The sequence below is a fragment of the Apostichopus japonicus genome, chromosome 9 (genome assembly GCF_037975245.1).
Source record: "Apostichopus japonicus isolate 1M-3 chromosome 9, ASM3797524v1, whole genome shotgun sequence".
Lineage (NCBI taxonomy): Eukaryota > Metazoa > Echinodermata > Holothuroidea > Aspidochirotida > Stichopodidae > Apostichopus > Apostichopus japonicus.
This window is the reverse complement of record NC_092569.1, coordinates 19,408,771-19,427,966: the sequence shown is the minus strand read 5'-3', so window position 1 is coordinate 19,427,966 and position 19,196 is coordinate 19,408,771. Positions and strand designations below refer to the sequence as shown.

The 19,196-nt window shown below is 35.7% G+C and overlaps 1 protein-coding gene across 3 annotated transcripts in view; it reads right to left on the bottom strand.

The window, feature by feature from the left end:
* Nucleotides 1-19,196, bottom strand: part of LOC139973324 (uncharacterized) — a 29,841-nt gene that overhangs the window by 4,393 nt on the left and 6,252 nt on the right. The window contains exons 5-8 of one of the 3 annotated variants that reach the window (XM_071979931.1): nucleotides 18,287-18,522; nucleotides 17,688-18,008; nucleotides 16,947-17,211; nucleotides 14,139-15,339 (exon numbers count right to left, since the gene is read on the bottom strand). The exons of 1 other annotated variant lie outside the window; for it this stretch is intronic. In XM_071979931.1, the coding sequence (XP_071836032.1) occupies nucleotides 15,077-15,339; nucleotides 16,947-17,211; nucleotides 17,688-18,008; nucleotides 18,287-18,522 (1,085 nt within the window). In that variant the 3' untranslated portion in view covers nucleotides 14,139-15,076. Of the gene's footprint in view, nucleotides 1-14,138; nucleotides 15,340-16,946; nucleotides 17,212-17,687; nucleotides 18,009-18,286; nucleotides 18,523-19,196 lie in introns of those variants that run through there. One more of the 3 variants, XM_071979932.1, reaches the window with a different exon arrangement.

The window sequence follows — 19,196 nt, the reverse complement described above, 5'->3', positions numbered from 1 at the left end:
TAGTTTAGTATGAAATGTATATTGTAATCAACCTGAAATGAAAAAATATATATATATATAAAAAAGTAAACATGATCATAAAAGAATTTAAAGGCTTAAGAACATGAGGGCTAAAACTATAAAGCTGTGCTTGATTAGGTGAAAGAAGCTGAATATCCGGCTGATGTTTGGCATCGACGTTCATAATTCATTTTGAAATACGTACCATCCATCCGCCATCATCTACGGTGTTATCACAGTAGACTTCGAAAGGTTCGGCGTAACCGTCTGGTTTAATGAGATAAACACCACTGGAACTTGTAGATGAACAACGATGCAACACTTCGTGACAATCTCTTGGGTATGCATGACGTTGGTAAAGGAAAAAATAGTCTGTCAAAGGAGAAAAAGTTGTGATTCTGATATCATGAGAACTCAGTTGCCGTCTAGATGTATTATTAGGTTATAATGTAAAGATAGAAGTTTATCCGTAAATCAGCCAGATTATTAAAACAAAAAGGAGTTTAATTAAACAATCAATATTTCATCTCGACTTAATGCTAGAAATGCCAAAATAATAATACAATTGATATAATTCAAGATAGCCTGGTATTACTTCTCTAATTTTGAATATTCAGTGATATGTTATAAATGAAACACAAATTACTGAAAATTCCGTCACAAAGACACTTCTCTAGATAGTTGCAGTAACGTTATACCAATAATAAATGGTCAAATTTAAACTAATCGTAAAATTCAAGCTTAGTGAAAGATATGAAAATAGAGATTTTACTATCGGATATACTATAAAAAAAAACAATAACAAAATGAAAGGATATCCTGAAAAAAACATTACAACATATTATATTACTAATTTGCTTTTGAAAGTTAAACTCAATTCAGACATCACTTCCTTTCCAAGAAAAGTTTACCTCAGGTTTCTTACTTTTGTAAAGAATATAGTCTTGGAACATATGTGACAGAAATGTATGAAAGCTAACATTTGGTACACAAATTGCAACTTATATACCCGATAAAAAAAACTTGAATGATAATTTCACAAGGTTGCTTAAAACTGTAAGCACTTTCTCACTTGTATCTACCTCATCGACCAAGTGTATAGACATCCTCGACTGGTCACTGGTACAGATAATATTCGAGGCGCTGAAGCAGTTGATTGTTGCTTCCAGCAACCCATGCTTATTATTTTAGTAATCGGCGGTTTAAAGGTTAGATAATCTGCAAGTTTAGCAGTGAAATGTAAATAAACTTTTAAATAGTTTTTATATAAAGTGATAAAAATATTCCTATAAAAAATGGGCGCATTCATCGACAAATATTTAACACATCCTTTACTAATTTACAACGTGAACCGTACAATATGTTGACAAATAATTTAGGGCTTTATCATGCAATATGTGTACAAAGTTAAAATATATAGTGTCGAAGATTTGTAAAACACTATTTCTTTTGTCGAAATGTATTTACTTCCTTGTAACTGAAGGACGTAATAAGTAGAAGAAATATATCTCTTCTCATATGACAAGAGAGTTAGTGATCATAATAATTGTAACAGATGTTGCCGTGACAAATGTTTGTCATGGATTAATGAGATATGACAATATCAATCAATGAGAAATTGTATAGTAGTAGAAAATCGTCAAAGACTTTGAAGAGTCCGTGGACGCTGTCTCAAAGCGATGCGAGTTGACCGGCGAAGTGGAGCTGGTTGGTGACCACGTATCCGCAGATGAATCCGGGAAAGAGCCTGCTGTTTTGCTTCCTCCATGGTGAGACCGGTTGAGGCTCTGATGTTATCATACCAGGTCATCCGAGGCCGCCCACGACTACTCACTGTGCCCAGAACGGCACCTGACAAGAGGTCCCACTGGAGACCCTGTTGACGGGCGATGTGGCTGAACCAGTCCATTTTTCTCTGCACAATAGTGTCATAGGTGAATAGCCATCTACCGGCTATCATTCGCATAAGTGACTCGTTGGTAACGTGGTCGCTCCAATTGACACCTAGCAGCCATCTCCAGACGGTACGACCAAAAGCATCCAGTTTGGCTGCATCCGAATTCTTAATCGACCATGCAGTAGAGCCATAGGTCAACCTAGACATTATTAGGGCTCTGATGACCAGAAGCTTAGTCGCAACGGAGAGGTGTGGGCTTCGGAGGTACTTGCACTCGCGGAGTGTAGTCTTGGCTATGCCGATCCGCTTGCTGATTTCTGGAGTATCATCAGTGTTGTGGGTGATGGTGGAGCCGAGGTACATGAATGAGTTAACGTTGGGGATAATGGAGGTCCCCTGGTGGATGGTATCGGTAGAGTTCGGGTCCGTCTTTATGACAAGGTGAGCCGTTTTTTTCCCGGGTGTATCACAAGCTGATAGGGCTTGGAAACGTCCGCTAAGATGTTGAGAGCCGTTTCTGCTTCCACAACGGAGAGCGCAAACAGGACAAGATCATCGGCGTATCTCAGTTCCTTCACTGTGCGGTCTCCTATGGTAGCACCAGGCAAACCAGCAGTCCTTGCATGCCATTCCCTCATAAGGCATTCCGTGTAGAGAGAGAAGAGGATTGGAGAAAGTGGGCAGCCCTGTCTACAACCGACAGGCGTGTTGCAAGCATCTGTTGTCTCATTTTTCCATTGTAAGACGCCTCCAGCATCGTGATAAAGTCTCTCTGTGAGTCTAATGACATCTCTGTCCACCCCCATCTGTTCCAGCTTCTCCATTAGGAGGGCATGATTCACACTGTTAAAAGCGTTCTTGCAATCCACGAAAATGAGATGGAGTGGGGTGTGGGCTCTGTAGTAGGCAGATGTGATAGTCTTAAGAGCGAAGATAGCATCTGTGGTTGACTTCCCGGAGCGGAAGCCGAACTGCACCTCACTTACATCGTCGAGATTAGTCTGAAGACGTGACTGCATGATGTTGAGCACCACTTTGTTGGCATGACTTATGAGAGCCAATGTGCGATAGTCTTCACAAACCCCTCTGTCGTTCTTCTTATGGAGGGCAATGTAAGTGGAAGATGTCATCGTTGAAGGCCAGATGCCTGTAGACCAGATACACTGCACAGCCTTGTGGATGGTGCTGAGAATGGTGGTATCAGTTGCAGCAGTCTTGATGCAATCAGCCAGAACGTCGTCTGGGCCAGCAGCTTTGTTGTTCTTGAGGACCTTGATGGCTTTCTCAACCTCTGCCAGTGTTGGGAGAACATCATCTGGAACATATGAGGTTGCATATTGTAGACCACCACGCTGCAGGTCTGACTGGAAAAGGATGGGAAATTGTATGATTAACAGGAAATAGAAAATATAAGAAAAGGGTTAATTAATAGAAAATGAATAAACACTCACTCTTAACTTTTCTTTCAGTCGCTCCTACAAAGAGTTGCTGATTACTCTGAGTAAAAGAGAATCAAAAGCATTATGCATATGTTATCAGCGATAAATATAGTAAACATATTATTCCCCTAATTTTTCAATTTCACTCGTGCTTTACTTATTTACATGTTATATTCAGTCGTGAACTATGAGGTCATATTTGTTCTAGATTGAATCTGCTGTGTTTCCTGCAAATGGCGAATACTTCCTATACTTTACTTGGGTAATAACAGCTAGGTTTGAGTTAAGCTTATTGTGTAGGAGTTTGAATCGAGTTCAGTCCTAAATTGTCTAAAATTCTTAAATTGTTGCATGTTGAAATGCGTTGGGATCATTAAATATACTTAAAAACACTTTGTTCAGTTTTCTTCTCAGAAAATAGTACAATAAATGTTTTTTGTTATTTTGTGTATATTCTGAACATTTAGAAAGGCCAATCAGGGAGAGTTACTTTACTTCTCTCCTTTTACAAAATATTATGTTTGACAGCGTACTGTGTTAAAATTTGCTTTTAAGTTTCATTGAAGTAAGTATACCAAAAATATTTAGAACAATATAATTTTATCAATTTACCGAAGTTTCTGTTCTTCAGACATCTGATTTTCTTTATGCTGATCAATGTTTAATAATTTTTTTGTATTGCTCTGAACAAATAAGAACTGAAGAGAATTATCCAACTTCGAATTATGACAATCTAAACGTGGGGATTCGTTTTCAACTAATGTTTGAATATCCTTTGATTACACACTGGACACGTTACTTCAATGCAATACATTGACATTCACTCGAAGGTTTTCTTTTAAATCTAACGAACAAACGAAAATATATATATATATATGACTTGCAATGTTCTATATTGTCTTTTAAATTTGCAAATTATAAATATCCGTGTACCTTATACATAAACCAAACGCAACCGTTAGAACGTCTTTCTCTTCACATTTTCAGTTTTGTTTTTTGAAGTTATGAATAAAGCCGAGGTCTACTGCCTTGATGGGGAATTAAGCATTAATTATCGTAAGATACACTATTGAAATATAAACACAGAAACTACTTGAACGCTGTTAATTGATTCACAAATATCTAACTAATATATATTGTTTTACCCTGGAATATGTAGCTAAATAGTACCATTAGCTATTGATTTTTTCGGTTGGATTTTGGGAAATGGTAAAGATCTTCTGCAGATAAAAAATATTATTACCAATGTGAAAATAGTGTCTCCAATAGATTGAATCAGCGATTTGTTACTGTACTGAATACCAATCTATCTACGATATCACTTTAAGCAAGTAAACCGGTAAAAAGTTACCTCCTCTCTTTAATTTAGTTTTTTTTTTTGTGATAAATTTACGTTTACATATTTTGCAGATTGCATTATCGTTGCAATGAAGAATGATTTAACAAGTTAAGTTATACTTAAATTTACAGTTGTATGAAATAGAGGAATATCAAGTAACGGCAATTCGAGTAAAATTATTAGTCGACCAACAATATGTCACTGCGAACTCAACCAAAATAATTTTACGAAATAAATAATTAGATAAAGTTGACTCAAACTTGAAGTGGAAATAGTTATATATTTTGCAATGGAGTATTGCATAAATGAACGAGTACTATTAAGAATTAAATTTGATTCTCTAACTTTCGTTTTCAAGACAACTTTGTCGTGTAAAATTCAGTCTCGTGTAAAACAGCAACTTAGAAATGAAAGAAGTTTCGAAAACATAATTGTTTGCTCCATCATCTGAAATGAGATTTGACCAAATCGATGAGAAAGATTCTCATTATACGGGGTGTTTACTATGAAAACAAAGCTATCACCATAAACGTAAAATTGTCGTTATTCCTCATTTTCGATTCCTTTTTATCTCTTTTGTCTTTCCTATAAATTCTTAATAGTACGGTCTTTGTCCATTTGTGGTCGTAATAGACCAAATTGTAGGATGTAGTCAATTGCAGAAAAAAATCACGTCAGTTTGGATTGTATATACAAGATATGATCAGGAACCTTTAATGTTGAGGTTTTTCAGAAAGAACACATGCGCGCGTATTATGTATATATAAATGCAATGTTTTGATTACAACAATAAAATTCTTCAAAATATGTTAAAACTTAAATCAAAGTCTCAATTTAAACTAGCAGCTCTAGACAGATGTCTATGTTTGATAAAATCGCAATCAAACTTGATAAATAATTGAAATATCTTTAAAAACACTTCAAATCTAACGATAGACGCTAAATACTATATATTTACTTGTATGTTACAGAACTCTAAAGAAGCTCAATGTATATGCTATTGCGGGACCCTGTAATCCGACCAAGTGAACAGTCTGTTCAAACAAACAAAATATAAATTCACTTTCAAGAAAATCCAAAAGCAGTGAGTTTGCTGTTTTCTGAAAAAGAAATTGTACAAATACTTGTCTAACGAGAGCGAGGTTTACATACCATGTTTCGTTTGTACTTAAATTGATAATTGGATATCAATTGAAATAGATCTACAAATTGAACTATTTTTTGACCAGTTTGGACCTTTATTTGGAGATGGCTACAATAAAGAAACAACACACACTAACTTATTGAGAGAAAAACATTTACCTACGGTCTGTGTATTTTATTAAATGACGGCCTGTGACGCGAATAAAATTTTACAGTCTCTTTTATTACACAGAATTTTTTTAATCAGGTTATTAATCAGGTAATCAAGTTTTCTGAGCAATATTTCCTACAAATGTATATTCAAAGAGGACGAAATTTAAATGCCACGTATTTGTAACGCATAGCTTAACTTCTGGAATTTCATTCAAAAAATAGAAATGATTTTGATTTCTTCTGCATGGCCTTTACTGAAAGATGACAGCTATATACAAACCGCCATTACAAAATACATAACACTTTTCACATCACTTTAAATAAAAATTGTTTTTCATACATATAGCTTACATTTCTGGAAATCATATGAAAAATGATTTCCGTTTTGAAATATATTACCTATCATTATATATCATTTTGCAAGACTGATGGAAGGACCACTTCCGATCGTTAACGGAGGATAAATAATTGGTCGGGGTTAATAAACAGCCTCGCAAAAGTATTCATAAGTAAAATGCGTTATAAGCTTCTTATATAGACTGCATTTATAGCATATGCCTCAGACCGCTTGACGTCTAAATTAAAACAAATTGGGGCCGATGACCACATACCCCCTAAATTGATATAAAACGGTTTCAATGACCCCAGGGCAGCTCTTCCCTCCATTGTTATCGTCTTCAAAATGACTTGATAAAATGATAGAAGCCATAAGGAATCTTAAATTTATATATTTAAATACAATGAAATTCAATCTTTGCCCTTTCCACTTATATGCCTGTAGCAACTATGTGTTACGTATCACAACATTTTGTAGGCCTACTACATAGCAACTATAGTTGTATGATAACATGTTCTTCATATTTATAAAAGAAACAAAACTAAGCTTTTCAAATGTTTAAATAAGGTATTCATATCCACACAGATGGAAAGTAAAATCTTACAAACTAAGAATTCTTCGATAAAAACAAGTAGCAAAACATGTTGAACTCACCGTTCCGTCTGCCAAAGTGAGACCGATCGTCACTGTACATAGGAAAGATACAAGCACTGCTCGGACAAGAAAACAGTCCATTATTATGAATGGTTGGTTATAATATGAATGACAACACGAATGAAATGTATTTTATTTGAGAGCATTGCTGACTTACAGCAAAATCACCTGTGGTGCTTTTGTCATCAATTCACTTCCTTTTCTTGGTCAGTAGATATTGAACAAAGGTATCCAGGAGATTTAGAAGCTGAAGACTGTGTCCAACAGGATACATGAAGGTTAAAAGGTCGATTGGCGAAATATTGTGATAATCAATAAGGAAGTTTCCGTCTTGCTAGTATATATATTAAATGCCAGGTAACCGTGTTTCCGGAAATAAATAGATTCTGAAAACATCCACACGTTTGAGGAAAGACTTTAACGAATACGTGCTACCTAAAGTATACATGTATCCTATTGTTCTGTCTATTTCCGTTTACGGATATCTTAGGAAACCATTAAAGATGCTTCGAGTAACTACATACTGTTATGGTCAGGTATTACTGGGTGCATGGGAAGGAGAGGGAATGCTTGACCATTGGGTTACAATATCGAGGTCCTTGGATAATGATTGGTGTGGTACATATGGAACACATGGCATTCGTTGGCATGTTTCCCCTGCAGGGCTCCGATCTGACATTCAATGCTACTGCCTATCATGTCGTACTTCGTTTCATTGGTGATGATAGATACATACGGAAGGTTTAAACAGCTCAATCCTGTTTTCACGTGTTTCCTCAATCATATCACTAAATATGACAGTGTACCCGACGTACGAGTTTGTAAAACAAACATAGAGCTCCGGTTTTTTTTACAATCCATCCGTGACGTTTCTGCACACTTTCATTAGGAATAGGAAATCGATTAACTTTTCTACCTATTACACTACTTATCGTCACTGAACAACAAAAATGGTTAATGCACTACCATGCACCATTGCAATGAAAAAATAGTTTTATTACAAATGTTTATTGACATGTGTTAGAATAATGTCAGTGTTATTTATTTTATCAGTACTAAACGGAAATACAAGAAATTGGAAGGGATTATCAACTCCTGTATGTATGTAGACATATATATATTTTGTTATGCTACTGAACTATTGCTAATATTGTTTAATTCTCAAGTTAATTACCTACATGATCGAGGTATACGCTATTTACAACATAATATTCATAAGTAACGTTAGAGACCCTTGATCTGGTCTGTCGTAAATTAAAGGAAGTGCATTCATGTGTGCTCATTTCCAATAGTTTAGTTTGTGATCTATATTGTTTTTGATATAGCCTTTATTTATTTTATTCATACGTTTAAAAAATAAACGGGGAATAAAGAAAATTTTCCACTTAAAAGTTACAAGCCTTTTGGTTTTCCTATACAAGACCAGATACGGTATATTTGCCTATGCCCATTGTAATGTTATAGTCTGTAATATATTTCATTTACGATGTGGACACCTTTAAGCCCTCTTTTCTTACATGACAAAAGTTTAATCCTTCCAATACAATGATATTTTAAGACGACGTTTTTCTAGTCAAGCATGTAAGTAGTTGCTTGCACGCATGGTTTTGGGTGTGCGTATGCGTATGCGTGTGTGTGATGATTTGCGTAGGGTACATATCATTCTGCACTTTGATACTTTCGTATCTTCCTTTTGGGTAATATATTTGTAAAATGATTGGTTCTTAAATTACATGTCTGATTACATTCAAACTAACTATGAATATCCATCTTTCTTTCGAATGCGTGTGGTTACTAATCTTTTCTCTTTGTTTGTGCATTTTTCCAATAATAAAATAAATAATTTGGTTATGAATAATATGACGGGTTTATATGTTACTAACTGAAGTGCCTTAACTTTGAAAGCCTGAATTTTTTATAGGTGCACTGGTCTACTAGCTATTTGGCCGGAGAGATCTTTGTAACAGGTAAAAATTAGTCTTCTTGCACAACAGGTAACTCCTTATCTGGATCCAAAAAAATAATACCAAATTACAAATTACCAGAATCTACAATCGATTTCTTAATCAGTTTATTTTCAACAGAGACAAAACAGAATATATATTGCTATCAGTGAGTTTTTCAATAAACATAATATATGATGCACCATTGACGGTAGGACTGATAATTCAGGAACTAAATACCTAGCTACATTTCCGTCATTCCGACATCTAGCCTGTCGGTGTCGTTCCCGTCACTTGTAGGAATAATAACAATATTAAAATTATTTTTAATGTTTGAAACTCAATAAACTTTTTAAATGACAGAAAGTACAAAAATTAGAGATTAAAGGAATTTTGCATAAATGTGTTTTGATGCGACTTTTAAAGACGTTATGAGTTTGACTAGAACGGACATATGGAGGAGAAGCGTTGAAACGTCGTGGACCTAAATTATCAAAAGCATGATATTTATATAAAATCTCATAAAAATGTTCCATTACTCTTAGACTCTGTGACAGACTTCTTTTTCGCTATATATATATATATATATAGAACCTTAGCGAAGACTTCGAACAGGAACTAACCACTGAGCCAATTCACATAAATAAAGCTGGGCTAGGCCATGAGGGGCTTTTTTCAACTAACAACAATAATTTGAAACTCTTTGAACAAAAAGGTAACCAATGAAATCTGATAAAAATGTCTGTGATATGGTCGTACCACGAGCTTCAACTACAATTTTGGCGGCAGTATTCTGAACGCCAATTTAAGGTTCCAACTTACAGATAGGAAGTCCAGCGATCAGTGAATCACACCAATAAATTCTCGACGAAACTAAAGCAATGACCAGTTTTTGAGCTGACGACTAGTATTCCGAAGGTGGCAAAAACCAGATCTGCAAATGTGTGAAATGTGCTTCTCCATCAATAAATTAGAATTGCAGAATATCCAAGATACGAAAGAAATCGTATTTGGCGTAGTAAGAATCACCTTAAAGGTTAACAAAGTCGATCCAGAGTTCATATTGTCTTTGGGTCGTCACGATATATATCTTTTCATTTCCGAGCCAGAAATTCTGAATTCGATCAGCAAAGGCAATTTTGTAGTCATCCCAATAAAGATAATTGTACTCTGAATCATCAACGCGACGCTGGAATACCTCTAACAATCGACGTAAAGATTCAGTTCTGAAGGAACATACAGACATTTAGTAATTTGAAAGTGTTTACCACCACCAATATTTTGAGTTCATTCATATTTGTCTGTTGATATCCAACCCCCCCCCCCTCCCCCGTCAAAAAATGTATATGCTAATATAATGTTTCCTCTTAGGGAAAGCCCTCACAATAGCAAAAAATCAAGCCAATCTTAAAATCTCAAAGTTTTGTCGACTATTTGGTACCTACATATGTTACATACGGCAACAGGGATATCTTTTTTGTTGTTGATGGTTTGCGTAACAAATCAATTTTTAAACTAGTCTTCGTGGTCAACTCCAATGTGGTTCGTAAGAAATTTTGGGTGTGTCCGCGGGATTTTTGATGACGTCTGAAAATCTACTATAGGTTTCGGAGTTTGTCAATGGAAGTGAATGCAAGTAATATTTGATATGCATATTAAGATACATTCTGGAAAAAAATAACAAATGAAGCGAGTTCTAGCAGAGTAAATAGGAAAACTTTCTTTGTATTTTAGCTTGGAATGTACATTGTGATCAAATTTTTTTTTTTAAAAAGATGAAAAAAAAGAAGAAAAAAAGTAAACATGATCATAAAATAGTGTAAAGGATTAGGGGAACATGAGAGATCACAGTACAAAACTTTGCTCATTTAGGTGTGAAAGCTGAATTTTCGGCTGATGTTTGGCATCAATATTTTAATTCAAACTACGTACCGTCCACCCACCATTTTATACGCCATTATCACAGACGACTTTGAAGGTTAGCAGGGTAAATAGTACAACTTTCTTTGTATTTTAGTATGAAATTTATATTGGCGAACTGCAACTGACATTTCTGTCATGTAGCTAATTTTGATAACATTTGCATCAGTGGGCACATGAGGCCTAACTTATCATGAGCACTTGCGTTTGCACTGTGCTTACGTAACACGGTAGCATAAAATTAACGTAACTATCCGTTACTATACCTAGCCTACAGTACAGTGCACTGTAGTAGAATACTGCAGATACTACAGCTAGGCCTATATAGTCCTACTAACTTTGGGCCAGTTTTAAGTATATTACGGCTGTTCCTTTTCAAGACTGTTTTTCTATAATACCAACTAGAAAGTACAAGGCCACCATGCAATTACAAGCTCTGTAATGTCTGTAATGTTACTGTAACCTCGCCTAGTTAACGAAATTTTACGAACATACGGTGCTTTGCACCGAATGCCTAATGGACGATTAATCTAACGAATACCTTTAGACCTTTGGTCTATCATTGCAAATGTAACACCCTCCGGTCTATTAAAAACTGCTTGGTCCATTTACTGACCCTGGTTTATCATCATCCTAAACAAGTAATGTATGCCATACATGGATTTTTTTCCTGGTGTAGCCAACCTGTGAATTTGTGATTGCTATGAAGAGTGCATGTTCAGCTTGCATCTAATATTGTGGCGCGCATGCGCTCTACAATAATTACCATCAGTCATTCTTATGGATGAAGTATGACTAAGTAACGCATCACTGAAAGTTAAATCCTAGGACAATATACTTAGTATAAGCCTATGTTAGACATACCAAATGATACAGTATATTTGTATTGGGCCTGTCTAAGTTTTTTTTTAGGCTAACGTAAGCCAAGGACTTCGAGGTTAGGCACTTACATGCTGCTTCCACCTTGTTGACAACACTCTCTGATTGTCTGACCCATTTTCTCCCACGGTTTGGTTAGAACGGCCATTCCGATCCCAATTTAACTGTTATTATTAGTTTAATTACTGTTAACGGTTTCTGTCATATCTTTACTGTACGTGAAGTGTGATTGGGTTAGGATACTATGGTAAGCAAATCTCCATAACATATGCAGCTGTACAAATGTAACTGTTTTTGTATGTCGAGCGTTGGCTGATTGAATAGGGGCGCTGCACAGCAATCGCCAAGCGATAATATACAGTACAGCCTACAGCACGTTTATTGACTTCCAGTCGTAGAATCAGCAAATATTGCCCTGGTTGACTATGTGTAGAAATACAGACAGTTTGTGATTCTTCAGCGACTTACAAAGGCTACCGTGAGGAAGGGAGGGGAAGTGGGAGAAGAGTGGGTACTGAAAGAGGGGAGAGGGAAGAGCGAGAGGGACAGAAGGGAAGGGAAAGGGGTGCGATGGGAAGGAAAGAGGGAGATCAGGATTTTAGACTATCTATATTAAGAGCAATGCATTTATCTCATTTTGTTGGAAAAGGGATTTTGGAAGGTGGCTAAATAAAAGTTGTAGCAGAACTTGTAACTGAAACTGGTGGACATTGGAGGAAGGATTCCTTAGTGTGATAAAATCAAATGGGGTAGATTTACCATTTGGGACATAGAGGTCTAAAATTTATATATCATGGAGATAAGTGTGTGAGATTTTATGTGTCTGTGTATGAACAAAATGTGTACCAGGCAGTCTGCTTCTCCTTAACCTAAAGCCGATGAACTTGTAGGATGTGTATCTGGCGTTGTCTTGTAGTACCTTCGTCAGTGATGACGTCACATGGTCAAATGTAAAACAAAACTAATAACAACATTGGCTACTAGAACCCCGGTCGAAGTGGATGTGTAAATCTCGGTGTGGGCATTATTTCCATTGCATTCACTAAATATGAGACCACCTCACCGGGGCTCAGGACGCCAGTCCCAAAATCTTCAAAACTGCCCCGAGTCGAGAGAAATTAGAATCACACAGCGCCTCCTTTGAAATCATATGTACGTCGTTTGAAACTGAGTTTGAGTACGCGATACAGTAATATGATTTGGAATTGATTTTTATGCTGAAAGGATGTCATTGTAGATTCTCACCGACAGGGATGTCTCATTAGTTAAATTAATTCAATATACGATTTATATGTATATATATATATATATATATATTACGTACCTATAAACAAGTTTATTTTTTCATGCTTAACACATGATCGGGTAAGGCCATTTGACAAAAGTTGTTAGGGTAAGGCGTATTTTATAACGACTATACAAATGTTAGAGTTATGCGTTTTTAAAATCATACATAAACAGCGTCACGGTTAATCTTAGAGGCTGTAATTCATGCGTTTAAAAATAATATTTGGATATATTGATAGCCTTACCGCGGCTAGAGATGTTCAAGTATTTGGTTAACCCAGTATTCCCTAAAGAAAATTCACGAAAGACTGGATTTAAGCGCCAGGTTATGCTTTGTTTGGATTTATTTAATATGTAGAGTATTTGTATAAAAACCTTTTTTTTTATACACCAGCTTCTCAAAATGTCCTGATGACCGGAATTGGTCACGTAAATAAGCAGCTTAAGCGGGTTTGGCTTTGTTAATTAAAATGTCATTTCTTATTTTCGGAAGGCGAAGTTAGGGATATTCTGGAAGACACTCCGAAATTAGTTTCCATACAGAGGAGGTAATCTTAAAAAAAAAAAAAAATGAAGAAGCCCCTGATTATTGTAACTTCATTCACCAGAAATCACCAAGAGATAGTAATCTAGTGGGTGGGCTGTTTGTATGAAGGCAAATATTAATTAGTGTGTGTGGCAGTAGATAAATTGTGAACGTACTTTTTTGTTTCCACTGTCTGGATGTTTAGGTCTATCGTCGTCGCATCTTGTTGAGAGACACGTGTCAGGAGAGAAAGCTCTGGATGCTGTCGTGAAAGTAATTAAGTGTCATTTCCATGTAAGAACATTTTAATGCTATTTCTCTAGATGGCTGGGATCAATTTGCCAGAGTATACAATTAGTATATTTTGTTGTGAATTATATTCAATATTCATACCAAAGGGCATGGAATGATCCGAACTGCAATTTTGGTTAAAAGAAAAGAAAAAGTAAAGCCATCATTAAACATTTTACGTATAAAGAAACGTATATAAGAGATGAGTCATGAAGACATTTTGAAGTGTAATGTCATCGTTGATGAAGGAATACGGTAACCAAGAGTTAAGAACTTATAAAGTGCTATATTTTCGTTCGTAAATAATTAATGTGTTGTTGCCATACTATGACAGGGGAATTATTACAGTCATGATGAATGTTGGTACGTACTATTTTAGTTGCAAAAAATGTGTTTAAAATCACATCTTTAAGTTATATTAACATATTTACAACCTGGAAAATTTATTAGAAAATGGTTGTAATATTTATATTTTAGTCGATCTTTTGTTTTGCTGAGGGCAGGAGACCTACCTCACCACTTATCTTCAAACCAGCCGCTTGTTCTGGAGATTGGAGCGTTCGGAACTTCACTAAATAACACTTATACACCGGTGATACGGGTTTGAGTAATTAAGAATATTCAAAGGGGGCGCTCTATTGACTTCGTTTGAGACTTAATAATGGTGAAAGAATAACATAGAAAATAAAACAAACGGGAAATTGTTAAAACCCCTCCCTATATAAACATGTTAAGGTTAGGCGTGTATAAAAAAACGACTATAAACGTGTTAAAGTTAGGCATATCTATAAACTAATATGGACGTGTGACGATTCGATGGATGTTATATAAATACACTAAACAGGAAGGTGTACAGAAGACAAAATGGTATAATTTAGATAGAATTCTGCAAATCACAAGCTCTGAAAGGTCTCACATGTTTGCTTATATAATGGTTTTTCGTTTATTATGTAAACTAACAAATGTCTCTCTTTTTTATGTCTGCGATTGGAAAATTAACATAACTCAAAGTTTAAACATTTAGAACCTTGGGAGGGGGGGGGGGTGAAAACATTGTGAATAGTTATCAATCATTTGCATGGGATGAAAATTCTGTCTCACTTTACACTCAACTTAAAAGAAAAGAAAAAATGTCAGCATGTTTTGTAACATAATTTATGATAAAAGCGTTGTCATGACGATACACAACACATAGAACCAATACATTAATATATTTTAATTGTTGTTAACTGTTCTTGTGCTATAGTTCCATTCAATCCGTTGTGGGTCTATGGTTCTTCATCGATTGCGCGAACTTTCATCTCTGTAAATTTAATGTAATAATAATCACCTGGAAGGGTATACCAATAAAAGTAATAACTCCCATAGGGACTGTTTAGAGATGAATGATAATAATCACGGTACCACCATGCACCATCATAATTACGGGCTAAGTTGTTATTCTCAGAGCTGTAATCACTAGAGTCATAATCATCGTTATCGTTGTCTCGTGTAGTGAACGGTTGGTCATTATGGTAGGTCAGTGAATCACCTGTTGAATAAAAACAAAAGAATGAGAAACAGAAAGAAATTCAAAAATTAGTTCATTAATTCGATTCAATATACTAAGCGAAATGTTATTCCAATAATTAGAAATTACATGTGATTTTGATTTTGATTAACGTATGTTAAACTAAACGTCGTGTATTATCTATGCTTATTAACACGAAAATATGTAGAAATGGAAGGGGGAAGGGAAAGGGGTCATCAACTATTATGTTAGGCTTATTCTTTTGTTGAACTTTTGTTAATATTGTGGAAGTGTTTATATATAATTTTTTTTTTGAGGTGGGGGTTGTAACGATTTTTTTTATATGATGACATCAATGATAAAATTCATTCCTACATGGTCGAGGTATGCGCTCCTTTCATCGTAATATTCCTAACTACCGCAAGAGTTCTGGCCGTTTGTAAATTAAAGGAAGTTTATTCATGTGTCCTCATTTTTAATAAGTTTGTTTTGTCATCTATTTATCTGGTTTTATTTTTTATCTATAACCTTTTAAAAACTGGAAATAGAGGACAATTGTCATACAGAACAGTTCTGTTTCAGTGTAGTATTAAAGGAGATTCGGCTTTCCTCTACAAGAGCAGCTACCGTGTAATAGTTAGGAATATATTTAATTGATGCTGTCAGCTCCTTGAAGCTCCCCTTTTTTTGTACATGACCAACAATGATATTTTATGACGTAGCTTCTCTAGGCGACCACGCATGTCGACTGCAGCTGTTTTGTATTCGAAGAAGGAGTAAATCAATCAATTGAGTTCAACTTGAACGAGTCGTTCATTTCTAGAATGTTTAGCCTACCACTTAAACCAACTCCAAGGGCAGATATCTTATCGTACCCTCTAACACGAGCTACTCGGGAGTCCAGCACCGTACAATGATACTATATGCATATTTAAGTTTATGTTTGGGGCACGCGTGTGTGTCTGTACGTGTGGGTGAAGCTTTGCGTAAGGTTCATAATCATCTTAGCCTGTGGTATTTCCATATTTTCCTTTTGAGTAATGGATTTGTAAAAATATTTGGTCGCTACATTACATGTCTGATTACATTAACAATAACTGCAGGTATTCGGTCTATCTTGTCGAATAGAAGATTTTTTTTTTCACTATGTGTGAGCCTTATGCAAAGAAGTGTAGAAATATTTAGATACTGTATAATATGGCGGGTCTATCTTGTCGAATAGAAGATTTTTTTTTTCACTATGTGTGAGCCTTATGCAAAGAAGTGTAGAAATATTTAGATACTGTATAATATGGCGGGTTTAAATGTTACTAACTAAAGGTCTATATTTTGAGTGTTGGAAGGTCCATTTGGTCCCTTGATTTCTTCCTAATAGATGCAATAGCTTTTTACTTGGATCAACAAACTATTACAAAATGAATCACTAAGATCTGCCATCAAGTTAAAAAGTTTATTTTCAACAGAGGTAAACCAGCTTGCGTAAACTTTAGTAAGTGTTTGGCTAGTGAATTATATCACACATATTGTACTTCTGAATAAACACTTAGTTATTAAGTAAACATGATATAAAATGCCAAACTGAAGTAAATCACAGGATATGGTTGATAATTCGGGAGATATTAACCTACCTGCATCTCCGTTAGAATAATTTCCAATATCTAGCCTGAAGTTATCGTTCTCGTCACTGATACGAAAGAACTCGTATTTGGCGTAGTAAGGAGCGCCGTAACGGTTAACAAAGTCGATCTGGAGCTCATATTGTCTTTGGTTCGTCAAGCTATATATCTTTTCATTTCCGAGCCAGAAGTTCCGACTTCGATTACCAAAGCCATTCTTGTAGTCATCCCAATAAAGGTAAAAGTCTTGTGAATCATCAACGCGACGCTGGAATACCTAAAACAATCAACGTAAAGAGTCGGTTCTTAAGAAACATGTATGTATTACATAAGTATAGTCATTTGGAAGTGGTTCTCATCACTAACATTTTGATGTCATACCTATTGCAGGTTAAAAATATAAAAATAAATAAAAAATAAAACATTAACCCTCAACCCTCATCCAAAGGAACAACCATTAGAGAATGATTCTTCTTAGGGAATGCGCTCACAGTGGCAATAAATTAGGCATTTATTTTTCTCCGTCTGATGGGTAGCCTATTCCCGTGTTCTACCTACGGCAACGTTGTTTAAACTAGCTTACGGGGGCAAATCGAACATCATATTCACAATCCAAGCTAGCTTTCATGTATTTTGAACGTCCGTTCTACGGGATGGGGCGTTGGTGGGTCTTGGTTTTGTCCTCACGGATGACTTGTGTGTCTTCGGGTAAAAGTTGCGGATCACTGGTTTAGGAAAAACTGTCACACTTACCGTCCAGCCTCCCCCGTCAGACATGTTACAGTAAACTTCAAACGGAGAGTCAGGCCAAATTGTGGGTTTAATTTCATAGACGCCACTTGTTCTCTCGCCATTGTTGTACAGTTCTTTACAGTCAGAGGGGACTGTGCCGCCTGTAGGCTTACACTGTGTGCCGTCTCCGCTATATCCTGGCGGACAGTAACATTGTAACAGACCGCTCCTTTCTTCACAATCTGCGTTAGGATCGCATTGATAACTATCGTCACACGAAAGATGATTATCCGTACAAGAACATTTCTTGTCACAGTTTGGAGAGACGTAAATTCCTCCTTCCTGGAAAGTAGAAAAACGTTACACGTATCATAGTAACTTGAGGGATTTGAAAAGGTTTCTTAAAGTAGTGATAAGATGAAATACTGCAAACACGCACAAGATATATCAGTTTTCCAAACTTTACTGGCAAAATTGTGTATATCCAAATTGAAGAGGGTGCGGGTTGGAAGAGGTTTTAGGCAAATGCAAATCGATCCACTAACCCCAGTTTTTGAAAGCATCAATTAAATTGTTGCACTGTTGGTAATAGATATAATTATATGAAAGGAAATACTTACTTTTAACACCACACCTCTCACTCCATCTGTTTCACTTTCGATGTAACACCCGCAGTCCTCTATTATGATGCAGTTATCACCGTTCATCAAAAATCCTTCAGGACAGACACACGAATGAGATCCTTTGCAGGAAGCATTGACACAACTTTCAGGATCTGCACAAGTAGCCTCGCAAAGTTGACACTCATTGTAGATTTTATTTGTTGGACACCATTCAATGTAGTTATTTACATAGCCTAACAGATGAAGAAAAAAATACTTAAAAATTAGCTATTCTTATTATGAACTCTGTAACGAAACATAACGAATTTGGCTTAATAAAGGGTTATAACTTCAAGCAGTGGTTTGGTGTTTGGTTGACAATTTCTATAAATTACGAAATACGTTCCGAGTCTGAGTTTTCTACTCCACAACGGAACCACTTTGCAAAAAAGTATTAATACGCAAGAAGGAACTGGGACATTTCAAGATGGTTCTAGTTTTTGCCAAAATACTTTGAAATGATACTTGAGTTTAGTCTAGATTATGATCAAATACAATTTCGTAAATTGAATAGGTTAAGGGTTTGGCTTATCAATCCTAGGTGGATCTTCTTCTGAGACAAAATGAAACAAAGACAAATTAAGGACATTTTTAAACAAGACATTTGGACAGACAGTTGGGTTAATTAGCCAAAAAACAATGAATGAAGCAAAAATAGACTGAAATGATAGGATGAATATCAGGCATAGGAGATGACATAGCTGCAGAGAATGGCTGTACAGAAGGGTGTAACTATGGGAGTTAATCAGTAAGTTCTGCACATAATACCAACAAAAACATTGTAGTAGAAACAGGAAGTAAGGTGAAGGGTAGTAATCTTATAATGAAAAAATAAAAGCTTGAATATTGATAAAGGTATCATCACACT